This window comes from Cynocephalus volans, chromosome 2, assembly GCF_027409185.1.
Source record: "Cynocephalus volans isolate mCynVol1 chromosome 2, mCynVol1.pri, whole genome shotgun sequence".
NCBI classification, from domain to species: Eukaryota; Metazoa; Chordata; class Mammalia; order Dermoptera; family Cynocephalidae; genus Cynocephalus; species Cynocephalus volans.
Genome location: NC_084461.1, coordinates 88,980,148 through 88,996,205, shown reverse-complemented (window position 1 = coordinate 88,996,205; position 16,058 = coordinate 88,980,148). Strand labels below are relative to the sequence as shown.

General features: G+C 36.8%; 1 protein-coding gene across 1 annotated transcript in view; it reads left to right on the top strand.

Annotated features, from left to right (window-relative positions):
- Window positions 1-1,236: 1,236 nt before the first annotated feature.
- Window positions 1,237-16,058, top strand: part of SLCO6A1 (solute carrier organic anion transporter family member 6A1) — a 174,697-nt gene continuing 159,875 nt past the window's right edge. The window contains exons 1-2 of the mRNA XM_063087614.1: window positions 1,237-1,546; window positions 13,214-13,474. Coding sequence (XP_062943684.1) covers window positions 1,237-1,546; window positions 13,214-13,474 — 571 coding nt within the window. The remainder of the gene's footprint in view (window positions 1,547-13,213; window positions 13,475-16,058) is intronic.

The window sequence follows — 16,058 nt, the reverse complement described above, 5'->3', positions numbered from 1 at the left end:
AATAGCTAAGTGTTGGAACCAGCCCAAATGTGCATCATTAGATGAGTGGATATGGAAACTGTGGTACATCTACACAATGGAATACTACTCTGCTTTAAAAAAAAGAATGAAATACTGCCATTTGCAACAACATGGATGGACCTAGTGAAAATTACATTAAGTGAACGAGTCAGGCACAGAAAGAGAAATGTCACATGTTCTCACTTATATGTGGGAGCTAAAAATAAATAAATAAATATATAAATAAACTGGGCGGGGGGAGAAGACACAACAATTACAATTCCTTGAAGTTGATACAAGTGAACAGATATGAGGTTGTTGGGAGGGAGTGGGGAGATGGAGGAGGAAGCGAGGTTTCGGTAATGGGCCACAATAATCAACCACATTGTATACTGACAAAATAAAAGAAAATAAAAGAAAACCAGTAAGAAGTACCATTTTCATATAAAACATGCGTTTCGTATCCTGCTACTGTTCTCTTACATTCTTTCTCTCCAGTTAAGATTTTTATACCTGGGGAAATAATCATCCTCTGGGTCTCATGACCTCATTTAGTGAAGAAAATAATAATTCTTTCTGTTCTTGGGCAGGGATAGAGTTTCTAAGACAATAATTTCTATGTGTAAACCACTTAAGGGAAATCTTTGGGTCAATATTTTCTGATCTCTGTTCTTCCAAATCTATCATTGTGGTGGAAGTGTCTTTTCCAAGTCTTCTGGTCTCTCCTGGTCCTTCAACAATTTTGTCAGGCTGTTTCTAGTGAGATTGTCCAGTTAGAAAAGACACCACAATAAAGTAGTCTGAAGAAATTGGGGGACAGTTCCACCATCCCGTTTTTGCATATTTCTCTTTCCTTTCTTCCCAATGAGTAAGCATTAAATAAGTATTAGCATTCTTTGACTTCCGTTACTCTAGCTTTTTTTCATTTTCCTTCCCCACGTGGAAGCAAAGAAGGAAAACAGCCTTGGACGTTCTCCCAGGGCAACTGTCAACCCCCCTGCGGGGACGTTGGCCTCCCGTGGAGGAGGAACGTTCCCTCTCGAGGCTTGGGCTGCAGGCGCCCTTTGGGCTGCAGGCGCCCTTTCGGCTCCCCAGTCCTCGGACGCCCTCGCCCGGCGGGCTTTGGGATTGACTCAGGAAGGGTCGGCCGCCCGCGGCCGGGGAAAGCGCCAGTAGCGACGCCCGGAGCAGCGCAGGGTGAGCCGCGCCCGAGCCGCAGCAGGGCCTGGCGAGGCCATGAAGGAAGCCCGAGTGCAAGAGCAGCCTGGGGCCGCGCAGGCCCGGCCTGCCAAGGGCACTGAGGCCGGTGAGGCCAGAAGAAGGCCCCCGTATCTGAGAACGTTGCCAGCGGCCCTGATAAGGTTCAGCAGATTCCAAAAGAAGAAAAGGGCCAAGCCCCCCATTTTGAAGAAGCCACCAGAACCACAACCGAACGACAGTTTGGAGGGGACTTGTGGCTTGGGCTGCATAGTCATCCGCTGCTGCCAGCGTTTTAACAACGTTCGCTGCTTCTTGTTTGTCTACTGCACCCTAACCATATGTCAAGGTGAGCCTGAGGGGCGGGTTCGTCCTGGGAGGGCAGCGGCGGGGCCGCCCCGGGTTGCCCGCGTGGTGAGGCGGCACAGGGAGGTGTGGTGTGTGGACGACGCGCTGCAGGGGCCCAGCGGCAGGCTGGGTTCTCTGACGTTCTCAACGCATGACCAGAATCAAAGCAAGTTAACGGGAGGCTGGGGCTCCTCTCATTGCTCACCTGCAGCACGTGATTGACACAGTCCATTCTACACAGTGTGGGTGACAGGGGCCTGGCCTTCAGATAGCCGGCTGGAGAGACGGTGTTGTTGAGTCTTTGAACCTTATTCGGTCACCAACTCTGAGAAGTTTGGCGTTGAATCACTTGGAGCTTAAAATAAGGTTGAAAACTGTCTGTGATTACCAGATTGTTCCTACTTTGTCCACAGTTTTGAGATACTCTGGCTAAGCCACTTTCTACTGGATCTTGTTTCCTCATCTGAATTGAGGGTGTGGGGTGGGACTTAAAGTAATCTATATTAGAGAACTGAAACTCCAGGGTGTTTATTTTTGCCTACAAAGTTTGCAGAAGAATGTGAATTTGACCACCTTTAGATGGGGCATACATTCTCTACTTGATCACAACTCTCACCACCCCCATTATATCTAGGTTTTTTACTAGCCTCTTTACACCGATGACATTGGAATTTGCCAAATCTGATCTCATTTTGCACTGAAATGTTATGTCTAAATAAGTGCAATAAAAAGTCTGTATGGGGTAAGAACCACATGAGAAGGACACATCAGTTTGTCTTGAGATCATCAAAGAACTTTCTTGAAGGAAGAGGCATTTGAACCATACATTAGTATTTAGGTACAGTTCTGACAGTCAGGGATATAATTAAGGAGTATTAGGAGCATTTGTTGAATAATGAAATGAATGAATGAATGAGTGCTTTGCTTCAGAAAGCTGTTGTTTCAGAATGGTGAATGACAAGTTTGGCTGGATAATATTTTCATCTAAGCACCTTAAGGGAGAAATTATTTTTATATGATTCATTGCATCTAACCAGGACCTAATATAGGGATTGAAGCAGAGAAGACATTCAATAAACATGTAATGAATGCATAAATGAATTAAAAAAGAAAAAAAAAGACAGATTGTGGCCAGATTGTGAAGGCCTTTAAACACCAGACAGAATTTTGAAAGGATACTAAAAGGTATTTACTTCCCACTGTGCTGAATCATGAATAAGGTGCTTTACAAGCATTATCTCATTTAATTTAATCACCTTATTAGGTGGGTAATGAGTAGCCATTGAAGGTATTTGAACAAGCGGTTGACAATGAATGGTTTTAGCTCCATCACTTAACTGAGTTCATCTAGGTTATTAGCTCAGTTCTGGTATAGAACAGAGCCTTGCATTCATATAAATGATATATATCTTAATTTTAAAATTTATTAATTGATCTATTTATTATTTTTAGCTACATTTTAAACAATTTTGAAATGACTTTAAAAATACAGATAGGATGCAAAGGCGAAACCAAGAACTTGTGCATCCTTGTCACCCAGTAACATTTTACCACGTGTGTACCTTCAGTCTCTCTTTCCCTCTACATATTAGTATAGACTTTTTCAGACTTGGAGTCCCATTACTGCTAACTATTGCAGTGTGTTTTACCAAAGTGAGACAGTCTCCTACATAAGCATCATACACTCCTCCCAGTCAGGAACGTTAGTGCAATACTATCATCTAATTATGAACTGGTGGCCCATTCATATGTTGCCATTTGCCTCAATATTTTCTCCTTTTCCTTTTTGACCCAGAATTCTATCCAGGAACATATGTTGCATTTAGTTGTCATATTAAAGTGATATTAAGGTCAGGTTAAAGTCTGCTTTAAACTGAATACTCCATTCTTTCCCTGTTTCTTATGTCCTTGAAAGTCTTAAAGACTATAGGTCTTTCATTAAGTGGTTTGAACTTCATTCTGGTCTGTTTGATGTTTCATTATGTGCAGACTCAGGCCATGCTTTCCTCCCTCCCTTCCTTCCTTTCATACTTCCACTTTATTTAGGTATAATTTACATACAATAAAATCCCCCCTTTTAAATGTATACAAAGTTGTTTTGGCTATTCTAGATAATTTGCCGTTCCATATAAATTTTAGAATCAATTTGCCTATTTTTTTAAAAGACTTACTGCGATTTTAATATGGATTTGGTTGATTTTATAGATTTGGAGAAAACTGACATTTTAACAACATTGAGTGTTCTGATGACTGGATACAATGTATCTCTTTATTCAGATCTTCTATCCTGCAAGTTTGCCAAATTAATGTATTAGTTGTATACGTGCTGTTATAGATGCCCCCCAACCTCACTGAGGCTTAATCCCTAATGTAACTGTTGAGGATGGGAAATCCTATTATGGTAATTGAAAGATGGGGCCTTGAAGAGGTGATTGTATAGGACGATGCAGTAATGAATGGATTAATAATGGTGGTCAGGGCATGGTTCTGAGGGCTTTAAAAGGAGAGTGAATAGAATGAATGAGGAGGTTGGTCTCTCTCTGCTCTCTTTGCTCCACCATCTCGCAATGTACCCTGCCAACACTGTCGCCACCATCATGGCCTTCACCAAATATGCTCCCTGGACTTTGGACTTCCCAGCCTCAGGACTGTAAGCAATAAATTTCATTTTCTTTATAAATCACCCAGTTCTCCAGGTATTTTGTTATAAGCAACAGAAACTAATACAGAAGCTTTTTTTAAAAAATGCAGATACCTTAGGATTTTTTACACACATGATCATGTTATCTATGAATACGGATAGTTTTACTTTTTCTTCCCAATCTGTAAACTTTTTATTACTTTTGATTATCTTATTGCACTGGGTGGGACCTCTCCAGTACAATGCTGAATAGAAATTGTAAAGAGATATTGATTGATTTTTCCTGATTTTTAGATAGAAAGCATTCAGCCTTTCACAATTGAATATGATAACTGTAGGTTTTTTCCAGATACCCGTCATCAATTTGAGGATGTTCCCTTCTCTTCTTAGTTTGCTGAGAATTGTTTATCTTGAATTGGGGTTGAATTTTATCAAGTGCTTTTACCTGCACCTATTGAGATGATCATACTGTTTTTAAAATTTATTCTATGAAAATTATATATTGCTTCTTTTTTTTTGGATTCTCAGATATTTAACCTACCTTGCAATCCTGGGATAAACTCTCTTGACTGGATTTTTATCTTTTTTTATATATTGCTGGATTAAATTTCCCAAAATTTTGTTAATAATTTTTGTTTTTGTGAGAGTATTGGTTTATTGGAATGTTTTTTTTTTTTGTCTGTCTTTAGTGACAGATAATAGTGGCTTTATGAAATTAATTTGGATGTGTTCCTTTTCTTTTATGAAGTAGTTTGTGTTGGAATGTGCACTTAATGCAAATTCTTTCAGAATCAATTCATCAAATTCATTGCCTGTCAATATCAATATCAGTTTATTGATGCTAAAACTCCAAATTCATCCTTCTGACTGCTCTGTGAAAATGTACCCAGGCCCTTTATGTATTTTTCTTTGCCAGCTGTCATAATGTTAAACTTTGTCAGTACCATTACATAGAAAAGATTTTACTTTTTGGTTCCAGTGTGCTTGCTTCGTAGGCTCCTGCAATGTGTGTAGATATATTAGTTAATTGCCTTATTGTAAGGGAACTCATTTTAATTTACTATTTAAATAGGTCAACTATACATTCCTATTATCCTGGGACAGTCCAATTTATGCCTCTTGTCTCACTTTTTCATTACAATTCCTTTCCCTTCCTTTTTTTGCTAGGTACTATTATTAATAGTTTATTTAAATAAGTTGTGATGGATTTAGTTGGCCTCAACTTTGTACTTCTTGATTGTGCTCTGGTCTTGTTTTACTGTGGGTAAAAATCATGTGGTGAATAGAGTCCTTACTCTGACACATAGTTAAATCTAAAAGACAACCAGCAATAACCCATCTTTCTTTCTAGGCCATGTCTACATATAATGTTAATGAAACTTTCTTTCCAGGGACAGTGTGAAGAGCATTCCTGATAAATTAAATAATCTTGGATCAAGCAATGAAATTAATTCTTTCCAGTAATGGGTGGTTGGGCAAATTTTTGGTGCTGCTGGTTCTGCCTCTCACTTGGTGTGTTAGCCGGATTTGCCATGGCTCATGGCCCGTGCTGTAACCTGCAAAATGTGTGAATGTGTGTCACTAGGCTACCTGTTGGTAGGGTCAGTGGGAAGCATTAGAAATTATAGATTAGTTGTACTTGAAATATTTGTAGGAAACAGGCTGAACAATAAAGTCATAGACTATATAGAGAATAGTCTAAGCACCCTTGCTGCCATGGTGTTTTCATTTATTTTATAGCATATATCACCATCACTTATTGATTTTATTACTTTGTGATACTTTTTAATTTTCTAATAAGCCATTTTGGAACAATGAACTCAAAAATGGTATATGCTATTTTTGAGAAAGTTGACGAAGACTTGCATACTTTTGACATTTACTATTTATGAAAGGGCCATGATGCTATTACTGATGACATGAAAACCAAAAGACATGAATCTGCTGAAGTTAATGGTTATTTTAGAAGACTGAGGTGAAAGGAGATGATATAACACATGCAACTGCAGAAGGTTTACTTACCAAATACTGTGAAGCATGACTTTTTAATTTAGATTCAATAACTGTTCTAATTTAATTTTGCTCATTTTCTATTACAAATTTTTCTATCCACATGTGAAAATTAAAGTGATGAATTGGCCCCATTAGCAGAATAATAATTTTTCAAACTGTTAAATAATACCAGTTTTCTATTAGTGCCATCAGGGACTTAATTAATTTCAATAATGGTTTGTTTTTTATGTAATTAAAGGAAAACTTTGAAAGTTCATTTTGCTGAAGATAAACATCTGACTTTGCTGTAAATGCTACTCTTTTAAATTTTCAACATTGAAGATAAAATTATTTATTTCTGTGAAAATAATAGTAATAGAAATTTTGGTGAACAGTACCATGGTAAAGACAATGTTCTTATGGAACTAAGAAAGCTGTGGGGCAGAAATGTGCTTGGAATTGGTAAACAAATAATTCACAATTGCATCCTAACAAACTGTAATATTTTAAAATTTACAAATATTTCTTTACATTCAAGTTTATATGTATCAATACTTCATCTTGCTAACATACATTGCCTCTCTTTGCCTCCTAGATACAATAGATTTTACAATGTTGGGCCTTGAATAACTATTTCATAAATCAACTTCAGAGTCCTATAATGGTTTTGAACTGTTCTATAAATAAGTTCTCTAATTTTTGGTTGCATTTTTGTTTAAAAGCAGTTGGAAATCTTTAATGAAAGTATTCAATGAATGAAGCTTAATACTACTTAAATATTAGATTTTGTTAAATTACAATTATCGAAAACAAAGCTTAACAATTGGAAGATATTAAAATTCATCCTTCCCAAACCAACAGAAGAACTAAACAAATTAAACTATGAGAATTTGAGTAACATACAATACTTATTTTAAAAATTCTATAACTGTGCTTTATAAAAATTTCTATTTTGGGGAAGGATATTTGGATAGTGTCTTAATTCTTGATTAGGTAAATTTATATTCTTTATAAGACTGAATGAACTCAAGTAGGCCTATAGCTTTGCATAGCTAAATTTGGTGAAACATTTAAAATTGAGACAACTTATCTGAAGAATTTTGTCTTGAAAAATATTTGTCAAAGAAAGATTCTCTGAATGGAATATTTTGGTTGAAATATTTCAACACCAAAATATAATTGAAAGCATCCTCCATTCTGTAGTGTTTTCTTTGTGCTTACTAGATATGTACACACTTGTAGAGAGTGTTTTCTTAATTAAAATGTCATGATACACAGTGACATGTCAATTGGAGGCAACTTTAAATTTATTAACTATTGTTTTGGGAGTCCCTAAGACTACACTCAGATTCAATGATTCATCAGACTAAGGACATCACAGGACTCAGAAAAAGCTGTTATACTCATGGTTATGGTTTATTACAGTGAAAAAATACAGATTAAAATCAGCAAAGGGAAAAGGCCCATGAGATGAAGTTTGGAAAAAATCAGACCCAAGTTTTATGTGTCCTCTCCCAGTGTAGTCATATGGACATACTTAATTAACCCAGCAACAATATGTGACAACACATGCAAAGAGCTGCTAACCAGGGAAGCTTACCTGAGCCTTGGTGTCCAGGGTTTTTTGGGGGGTCAGTCACATAGGTACGCAGCACCTATATGACTAACCTCAGCTACTCAGACTCCCCATACCCCACAACAAAAATGGTGTTCACCATAAATCACATGGTAGCATAAACTTTGTGATCATACTGGTTCAATCTGGTCTAAGACTTCAGCCATATGAAAGCATTCTTATTAGGCAGAGTATTCCAAGGACTTAGAGCTCATCTTCCAGGAGCTCGTCAAGGGCCAGTCCTGAATATGGGCCTTTTTAACATCTTGAGCTTGCTGAGTTAACCCTCTACAGCAAAACTGTAAAAAGCAACTTCAATGAATTGCAGCTAATTTTATGAAAACTATTAGAAATAAAATATTAGAGTATATTCTTCAGGAAAAACATGAATAACATTTTATTAGAGATAAGTATGGCTAAGATTGGTTAAAGTGTATAAGTGTGCATTAAGAATAATTATTCTTTTATTTTTTGAAAAATTTCTGATGTATAATATAAAGAAGTTTCAAAAGGTTTTGAATAAACTTTTTTAGTTTCACCAATGTAATCAAAGTAATTTGTCTATAAGTTACAAAAGTCATGATTTTTGATATAGTACTCTATACCAGGCATTGAACCAATGTAGTGGATTGAATTGTGTCTCCCCAGAACTCACTGGAACTTGAATTGTGTCCCCCAAGTTTTATGTATTAAAACTTAGCCCCCACTGTAACTGTTAAGAGGGTGGGAAATCCTATTATGGTGAAAGGTGGAGACTTTGAAAAGGTTATACGATTGTAGGATTGTGCAGTAGTGAATGGATTAAAAATGGTCAGGGGCGTGGTTCTGAGGGCTTCAAAAGGAGAAGAGAGTCTGTCTTGCTCTCTCTCTGCTCTCTGTGCTTCCGCCATGTTGCAATGTGAGACTTGTGGGTCATTATTTCCACCACCAGATGGACTTCGGACTTCCCAGACTCAGAAACTGTAAGCAATTAGTTTCTTTTTTCTTTATAAACTACCCAGTTCCATGTATTTTGTTATAAGCAACAAAAATGGACTAATTCAACCAGGAAGAACAAAACAAAACAAACACTCAAAGATGGGAATGTGGAATTGGTTATCTGACTTGATTTGTCTTGAAAGCAATGAAAACAGTGATATTTGTGTTTGTGGTTCACTAGAAGTCTTTGGCATGTAGTGAGAAAAGAGTTATTTAAAATATTGTTTAGGACAGAGTTCTTATTGAGGGCAAGGCTTTGGGAGACCCAATAGCTACTGCAATTGACTCCCACGATGGGACTTCTGACTGCAAAGATTCTGGGTTTGCCTGACTGCTTCTGACTGCACTGGAGGGTTTACAGAAAGAAAATGAGAAGTTTGCAGCATGGTTAGGAAACATGTGAGCTTCTCTGATGGTTCTATAAGAATCTCTTATCTTTTTTAGCCACATATGGTTTATTTTGAGAAATACCAATCCTTATTCACAGGCTGCAGAACTGTAACATAAGTTGAACTTACAAGCTCACCACTTATGTGAGATTAGGGACATTGATTGGAGTGAAGTAAAACCCTGAAAATTGTGATAAAGGCATTTGGGTGGAATTTGGTTAGTCTGAGAACCACGAACCCCCAGATCCTGAACCTCCTTTGCCAGTAGGAGCAACTATTCCACCTGTATCTAAAGAGAAGACAATCCCTTGCTTGAAGACACTAAATTGACTTTGCCTGAGTAAAGGGAATGCTGATTCCCCTCATGACCCATCCCACTACCCCTTATTGCTGCCATGCTCATAGTTAGAATCAGATTTAGACTTCCTGGAATGACTAATATAAAGTCTGTCCTGGGGAGGAAATATCTTACATACCAAAAATTTGTTTGCTACTTTAGTAATGCTTCTAGGGACTAATTGCTTCGAAGTATGTAAGGCTATCTCTTAAAATGGAGGGAAAGCTTCTTCATTTGTACCACTCACTGTTAAGAAAGAGACATTGCTTCTGGTGGGCCTCTGTAGTTTTTCAAAGGTGGAAGTGTGTTGTGGTAACATTATAGCCCCAGTCAGGGGAAGCCATGAAAAACAGAAAAAAAAAAAAGAATCCTCCCAGTGGACAGAGCTTTGAGCAATATATCTGATTGTCCATATTGCCTGGATACCATGCTGACCATTGCCTAATGGTTCGCCATTTGGTGATTAGGAAGACTGGGCAAATGGTGTGTCTCTCCAAATGGGCAGAGTTATTCTATGTTCACCAGAAGAAATCCATTGCATAGGAAATGATCGATAATGAGGTGGATAGATAAACACCCTGTGGATATTAGCCTCTTTCCCTAAGCCATTCTTTCTCTTGTTCAATGGGCTCTTGTTTATAGTGACAATCACATCAAGGATGGTGTTTATACAAGAGCTGAATGCACAGCCTTACCTTCACCAGGGCTGATCTGGCTATTGCACTGTCGAGGGCCTGCCTTGCTACCAGGAAAAGTCAACATAATCTAAGAAATGGCTCCATTCCTTAGTGAATTCAACTGTTACCTGGAGGGAGGCTGATCACATAGTTCTGCTTCTGTTATGGCATGGACAGTAATTTCTCCTCACTGAAATAGTTATTTATACTGGGTATGGGTTCTTCTTCTGTCACCATGATGTGGCGGCACTCTCATAATTGGTCTTAATGAATGCCTTATGCATCATTTACCTGATCATATTTACCAGCACATTGCTTCTAACCAAGAAACTCAATTTATAGAAAAAGTACAACAGGAGGTTCATGCTCATGGAATTCACTGATCTTACTACATATCTCAATAATCAGAAACTCAGCCTTGCAAATAATTATGATGTCCTGTTGAAGACTCAGATAAGACTCTAGCTAGTAGACAATGATAAACAAGTTTTGGGTGTAGTCCTATAGAATGGGGGATATGCTTTGAGGTAGCAACCTGTGTATTGTTATCTGGGATCAAGGAGTAGAAAAGAGGGTGAGTACTAGAAGAAGGAAGTTTTAAATATTAAGTGCAGTTTCATAAACATTTAGAGTAATAAAAACTGTAGCAGCTATATACTTTCTCTTGTTTGTTTTATGTGCACACACATAAACATACATATATTTGTGTGTGTCTGCTTATATATATATATATATATATATATATATATATATGTATGTATGTATGTATGTATGTATTCCAATTATTTTTTCTCTTTCTCTTTCCCTTCCTATTTTATTTTTCTATTTGTACTATAGGTAAGGCAGATAACCTTGTAAATTTGTCTCTAGGTTACAGAATATGCCTCAGTTAGAAGGGAAATTAATACCTCCATCCTAGTGATGGACTAAGTTACTGGTAGGACTTAATTCCTCCCTTGGCCATTATCCTCCTTGGCCACATCTCAAGTGAGAGTTGAAAAAAATTCCTCTCTTGGGTGCAGCAAAGTTTTTGTATCTTGTTTCTTGATGGTGTTGGTCTGTTAAACTAGTTGTGGCTGTTAGTCTAGCTTGTGGTTTCTTCGGCAATACAATTCTCTCAAGTTTATTTAGGACTGCTATATGTTTGCTTAATTATTGGCAGTTACCTTTGCAATTTAGTCTTTAGGTTAAAGAAAATCTATTCAAGTTTGTGACTAAACTAGAAGGATTAACATCACCCTGAGATGAATTTGGCAACCGATTGGACTATGTGTCTCTCTTTTTTTGGGAAAGAGTAAGGGCATCCTTGTAAGAATGATAATTGCAATATATTAGGCAGAAGTATGATGATGTTGCTATTTGTTTGATATGGAAGCTCAAATAGGGAAGAAGGATGAAAATGTATCCTGAGTAGTCTAAAGGGTGAACTTTTCAAGTTATGTGTCTGTTGGCCATTAGCTCCATTGCTTCCCTTTTGGACTCGCCTATTTGCAAGGGGACTGGCAGCCTGTAAACTACACTTCCCAGTGTTCCTTGCCAGCTGGCTTCCTCTTAGGTGTTGCCAGGGACAGGCTGACAGTAGATTTGAAAAGAGGTGAAGGGAAGCCTCTTTTTTTCCCTCTCTGTTTCTAGTAGTGTTTTTGGCAGCAGGAGAAATGCTGGGTGATTGAAGGCTCCTATATTTATGCTCAGGAATAAATGTGGTTCCATCAGCAGCAGCAACAGTGGATGATTCAGCATTACAGTGCTCCTGGGCTCTGGCTCTGGCAACTGTAGGAGCAGCAGAATCAGCAGGCGACTGTTAGCTGCCTCTCATAGCCATCAGGAAGAGTATGGGCGCCTAGCTTCCTGCAGAAAGAGGTAGCGATTGCAGTTCCAGCAGTAGTAGCGCAGCCCATGCTTCAGAAACTTTGGTTATATAGATATCATGAGTTTTGATTAATAACCATTTTCCCTTTTGCTCCAATAAATGTACTGCTTTTGTAACCAATCCCTATATCAGTTTATTTTTGTTTCAAACACTTAGTATGATTTTTTTTTCTAGTTGGATGCCTACAGATAGAAATGCACATAGTATGATAGCATTTATTTAATGCTCAAGGACATGAAAAACAATACTCTATATTGTTTAAGGATTTATACATTATCTAAAAGGCTCAAAAATGGTAAACGTCAAATACAGAATACTGGTTATGGAGGGGAGGGAGAAGAATGTGTTTGGGAAGTACATACTGGGCTTCAAATATTTCGATAATGTTTTATTTCCTATTCTAGATGGTAAATAAACAATTATTAGATTACTTATTAATTTTTATAATTGAAATATAATACATTTAAATAAGGATCAGTACTAAGTGAGATACAATAGTCAGCATTCTTCAGTAAATTACTCATAGAGGTAGTTAACAAATAGCTTCAAAAATTTAATTAGCAAATATTTCCTAGAGGTTAAAGCATATTTGTGCTTTATTTTTATTTATTCATTCCTTAAAAAATTATTTATTTACTTTCGATTATACATATTTATGGGGTACAGAATTGACTATCAGTATCTGTATATAATATGTGATAATCAAATCAATAGTATTAGCATGTTCATCATTACATATCATAATTACTCTTTGAATCCCTTATCCAATTACTCTGGTGACTATAGGTCTTTTCTCTCCTTCTGAAAGTTGTGTTTTATTGTGGCCTTCCTTCCTTCCTTCTTTCCTTCCTTCCTTCCTTCCTTCCTTCCTTCCTTCCTTCACTTCCATCTCTTCCTTCCTTCCTTCCTCTCTTTCTCTGTCTCTCTCTCTCTCTCTTTCATACTTTCTTAGCTCCCACTTATGAGTGAGGACATATGGTGTATCTCTGTCTGTGCCTGGCTTATGTTAGAAAGGGAATCTTTACATGCTTACAGTGTTTAAACATCAGAACAATGTAAAATAAACTTATATCAATGTAAATTGTTTTGCTTTGTAATAATTTTAATTGTGATCTATTTTGTCTCTTAAAATGCAGATTCTTGCTTTCTTTTTTCTTTTTACATTTCAGGTATGATATTTGGTCTTGTAGATGTGAGCATTGCCAATTTTCAGAAGGATTATTATCTGAAAATCATTGAGGAGTCAGTACTGCAATCTAGTTATGATATTTCATCTTGCCTGATAGCAATATTTGTAGCATACTATGGAGGGAGAGCAAAAAGAACAACATGGATGGCAGTTTCCTCCTTTTTAATTGGAGTTGGGTCACTTTTCTTCGCCTTTCCATTCTTTAATAATAGAAGTTATGAAATGAAGACAGAAATTGAAGGTAAGATTTTAAAATATACTGTCATGCATCTAATCAGTATTTACTTAAACTATTGGCTCAAGGAACTTAAGTAGACTGTGATTCCTGTCTGTCTGCCTATTCATCCATGCATATCAATTTATGTGACCAAAATCACTAATTAATTGTAGCTTCCTAGTGAACTTATATGTCATAATCATAGACCCTTTCATATAAGATATGAGCCCAGGGAGGAGGTGAAAGAATATTCTGGGATACTTATTTTGTGAAATTGTTTTTCTTTTATCAATTAATATATATTATAACTCTCTTGAGAACTTCAGTAATTCCTTATGTCTTCCACAATGTGTTTTAATTAATCCCTTTATTCTCACCTTGTGTGTTGAGGTGAGAATAAAGGGATTAATTAAACACATTGTGGAAGACACACAAAAAAGGGTCAGACTCCTTTTCTAGCTACTCCTACCATTCCAAAATGGGAGCTGCTCTTTGACATAGTACTTGAATCTGAAAAGACTGGTGACTTCTTCAATTTGTTTTTTATTTTCAATTTATTCCACAATCTTTTCACTATTCTTACTAGATAAATGTTATTTGAAGTTCCACAGAACTGTATTTTTGTGTGTGTGCATTTCTTAGAAAGCTATTGATTTATTGATCCTTCTTTGGATACTAATATACTTAAAGAGGGTGGTTTTCAAACTTTTATTTATTTATTTGTTGAAACATAATTAATTATACATATTTTTGGAGTACAGCATTGACTATCATCAGCTGTGTATGACATGTGATGATCAAATCAATATTATTAGCATATTCATTATTACGAATAGTAATTATTCTTCATGCCCCATACCCATCTCTCCCAATCCCCTCTCCCTCTCCCCACCTACCTCTAGGAAGCATAGACTGGTTCTCTCCTGGAAGTTCAACATACTTTTGTTGTCTTTTTCTTTCTTTCTTTCTCTCTTTATCTCTCTCTCTCTCTCTCTGTCTCTCTTTCTTTCTTCCTTTGTTTCCACTTATCAGTGAGGACATGCAGTATCATGTGGTATTTCTCTCTCTGTGTTTGGCTTATTTTACTTAACATAATTTTCTCCAATCTCATCCATGTTGCTGCAAATGGCAGAATTTCATTCTTTTTTATGGTAGAGTAGTATTCCGCTGTGTATATATACCACATTTTCCTTATCCAGGAGTCTGTTGATGGACATTTAAGTTGGTTTCATGTCTTGGCTATTGTAAATAGATCTGTGATGAACATGGGAGTTTAGGCATCTCTTCAGCCTGATGATTTCCATTCCTTTGAAGTGGGATTGCTGGATCTAAATAGGTTTTGTTAGATGAATTGTAGGGCATTTACAGGGTGACTCTGCACTTAGTATTAGGGAAGTAGAAAATAAAGTAAACAGTCTTTGTAGTAGAAGTGCTCATTTCATACATCTATCTATGCAGATATTCAACTTATTGTGTTTGAAAGTTTAGTTCTTACATAATGACTTTTCTACTCTATGTTCATATCTCAGTTTATACACACACACACATACACAAACATACACACACAGAGTTTCTATATTCTCTTATTTTATCCTTTTTTCTCCTATCCTTCTCTTTTTCTTTTCTACATATCTCTCTGACTCTGTCCTCTTTCTATAATCTCCAGTTAGCTGTTATGCTCATCTTCTCTTATGAGTGGTCTGAGCCTGTCTGGCACAGTCCATTTACAACTACTTCCTACTATCCCTGCTCCCCAAACCCCATCCCAGTTATCTGCACTGATGACCTGTTAATCTCTAGCCCCTGTGACTCAGATAACATATAGATATCATACTCACATCTTTGAGATGTTAAAATTGAGTTTTCTCCACAAGTTCATGAGAACACCTGCATTACATTCTGATCTTTAGTTCCTGGAGATCTACATTTAAGTGACCACCACACACATCCATGGTTTCAGTACACTTTCCCTTTACTGAGAACTTCCTAAATGTCTATTACCCAGCTCTCTGACTATACCCACCAATTCTTTAAAGTCACTCATATAACAAAGACAGAAAAGTTCCTTCTTTTCAATGGAACCTCCAGTACAATAATACCTACTTTCTCCCTTTATCAGATTTTCCTTGTTGTTATTTCTCTTCATTTATAGCTGATTTTATGTTCCTTAATATGAAATTTAGCATTTTTCAAACACACTCTAATCATTATCCTAAGCTATGTTGTCCCACTGTCCTTTCTTGTCCCACCCTGTAAAACTTTTGATCGAACCATACATCTTTCCTTTACCTATTACATATAGGCTGCTGACTAGTCCTATAATGAATTTGTTGCTGTCAACCTTAATTCTCAATTGTGCTCTCTGATGGATTTGTTCTCCTGAAAACAGTTTTTCTTTTTAGTCCACTCTCTTCCATAATTCACAACAAGGATTTCAGACTTTCCCCATTTAACTCTTATCTTTTGTGTTGGATGGAAAATACACGTCATAAAAGAAAATTGCCTTCACTTCTTTACATAGAATTTATAATTCTACCTATTTTGTGGGTTGATATTCTTTGCTTCTTCCTTCCTGTTAAAATGGAAGAGTTGTCCCCTGCTAAACATT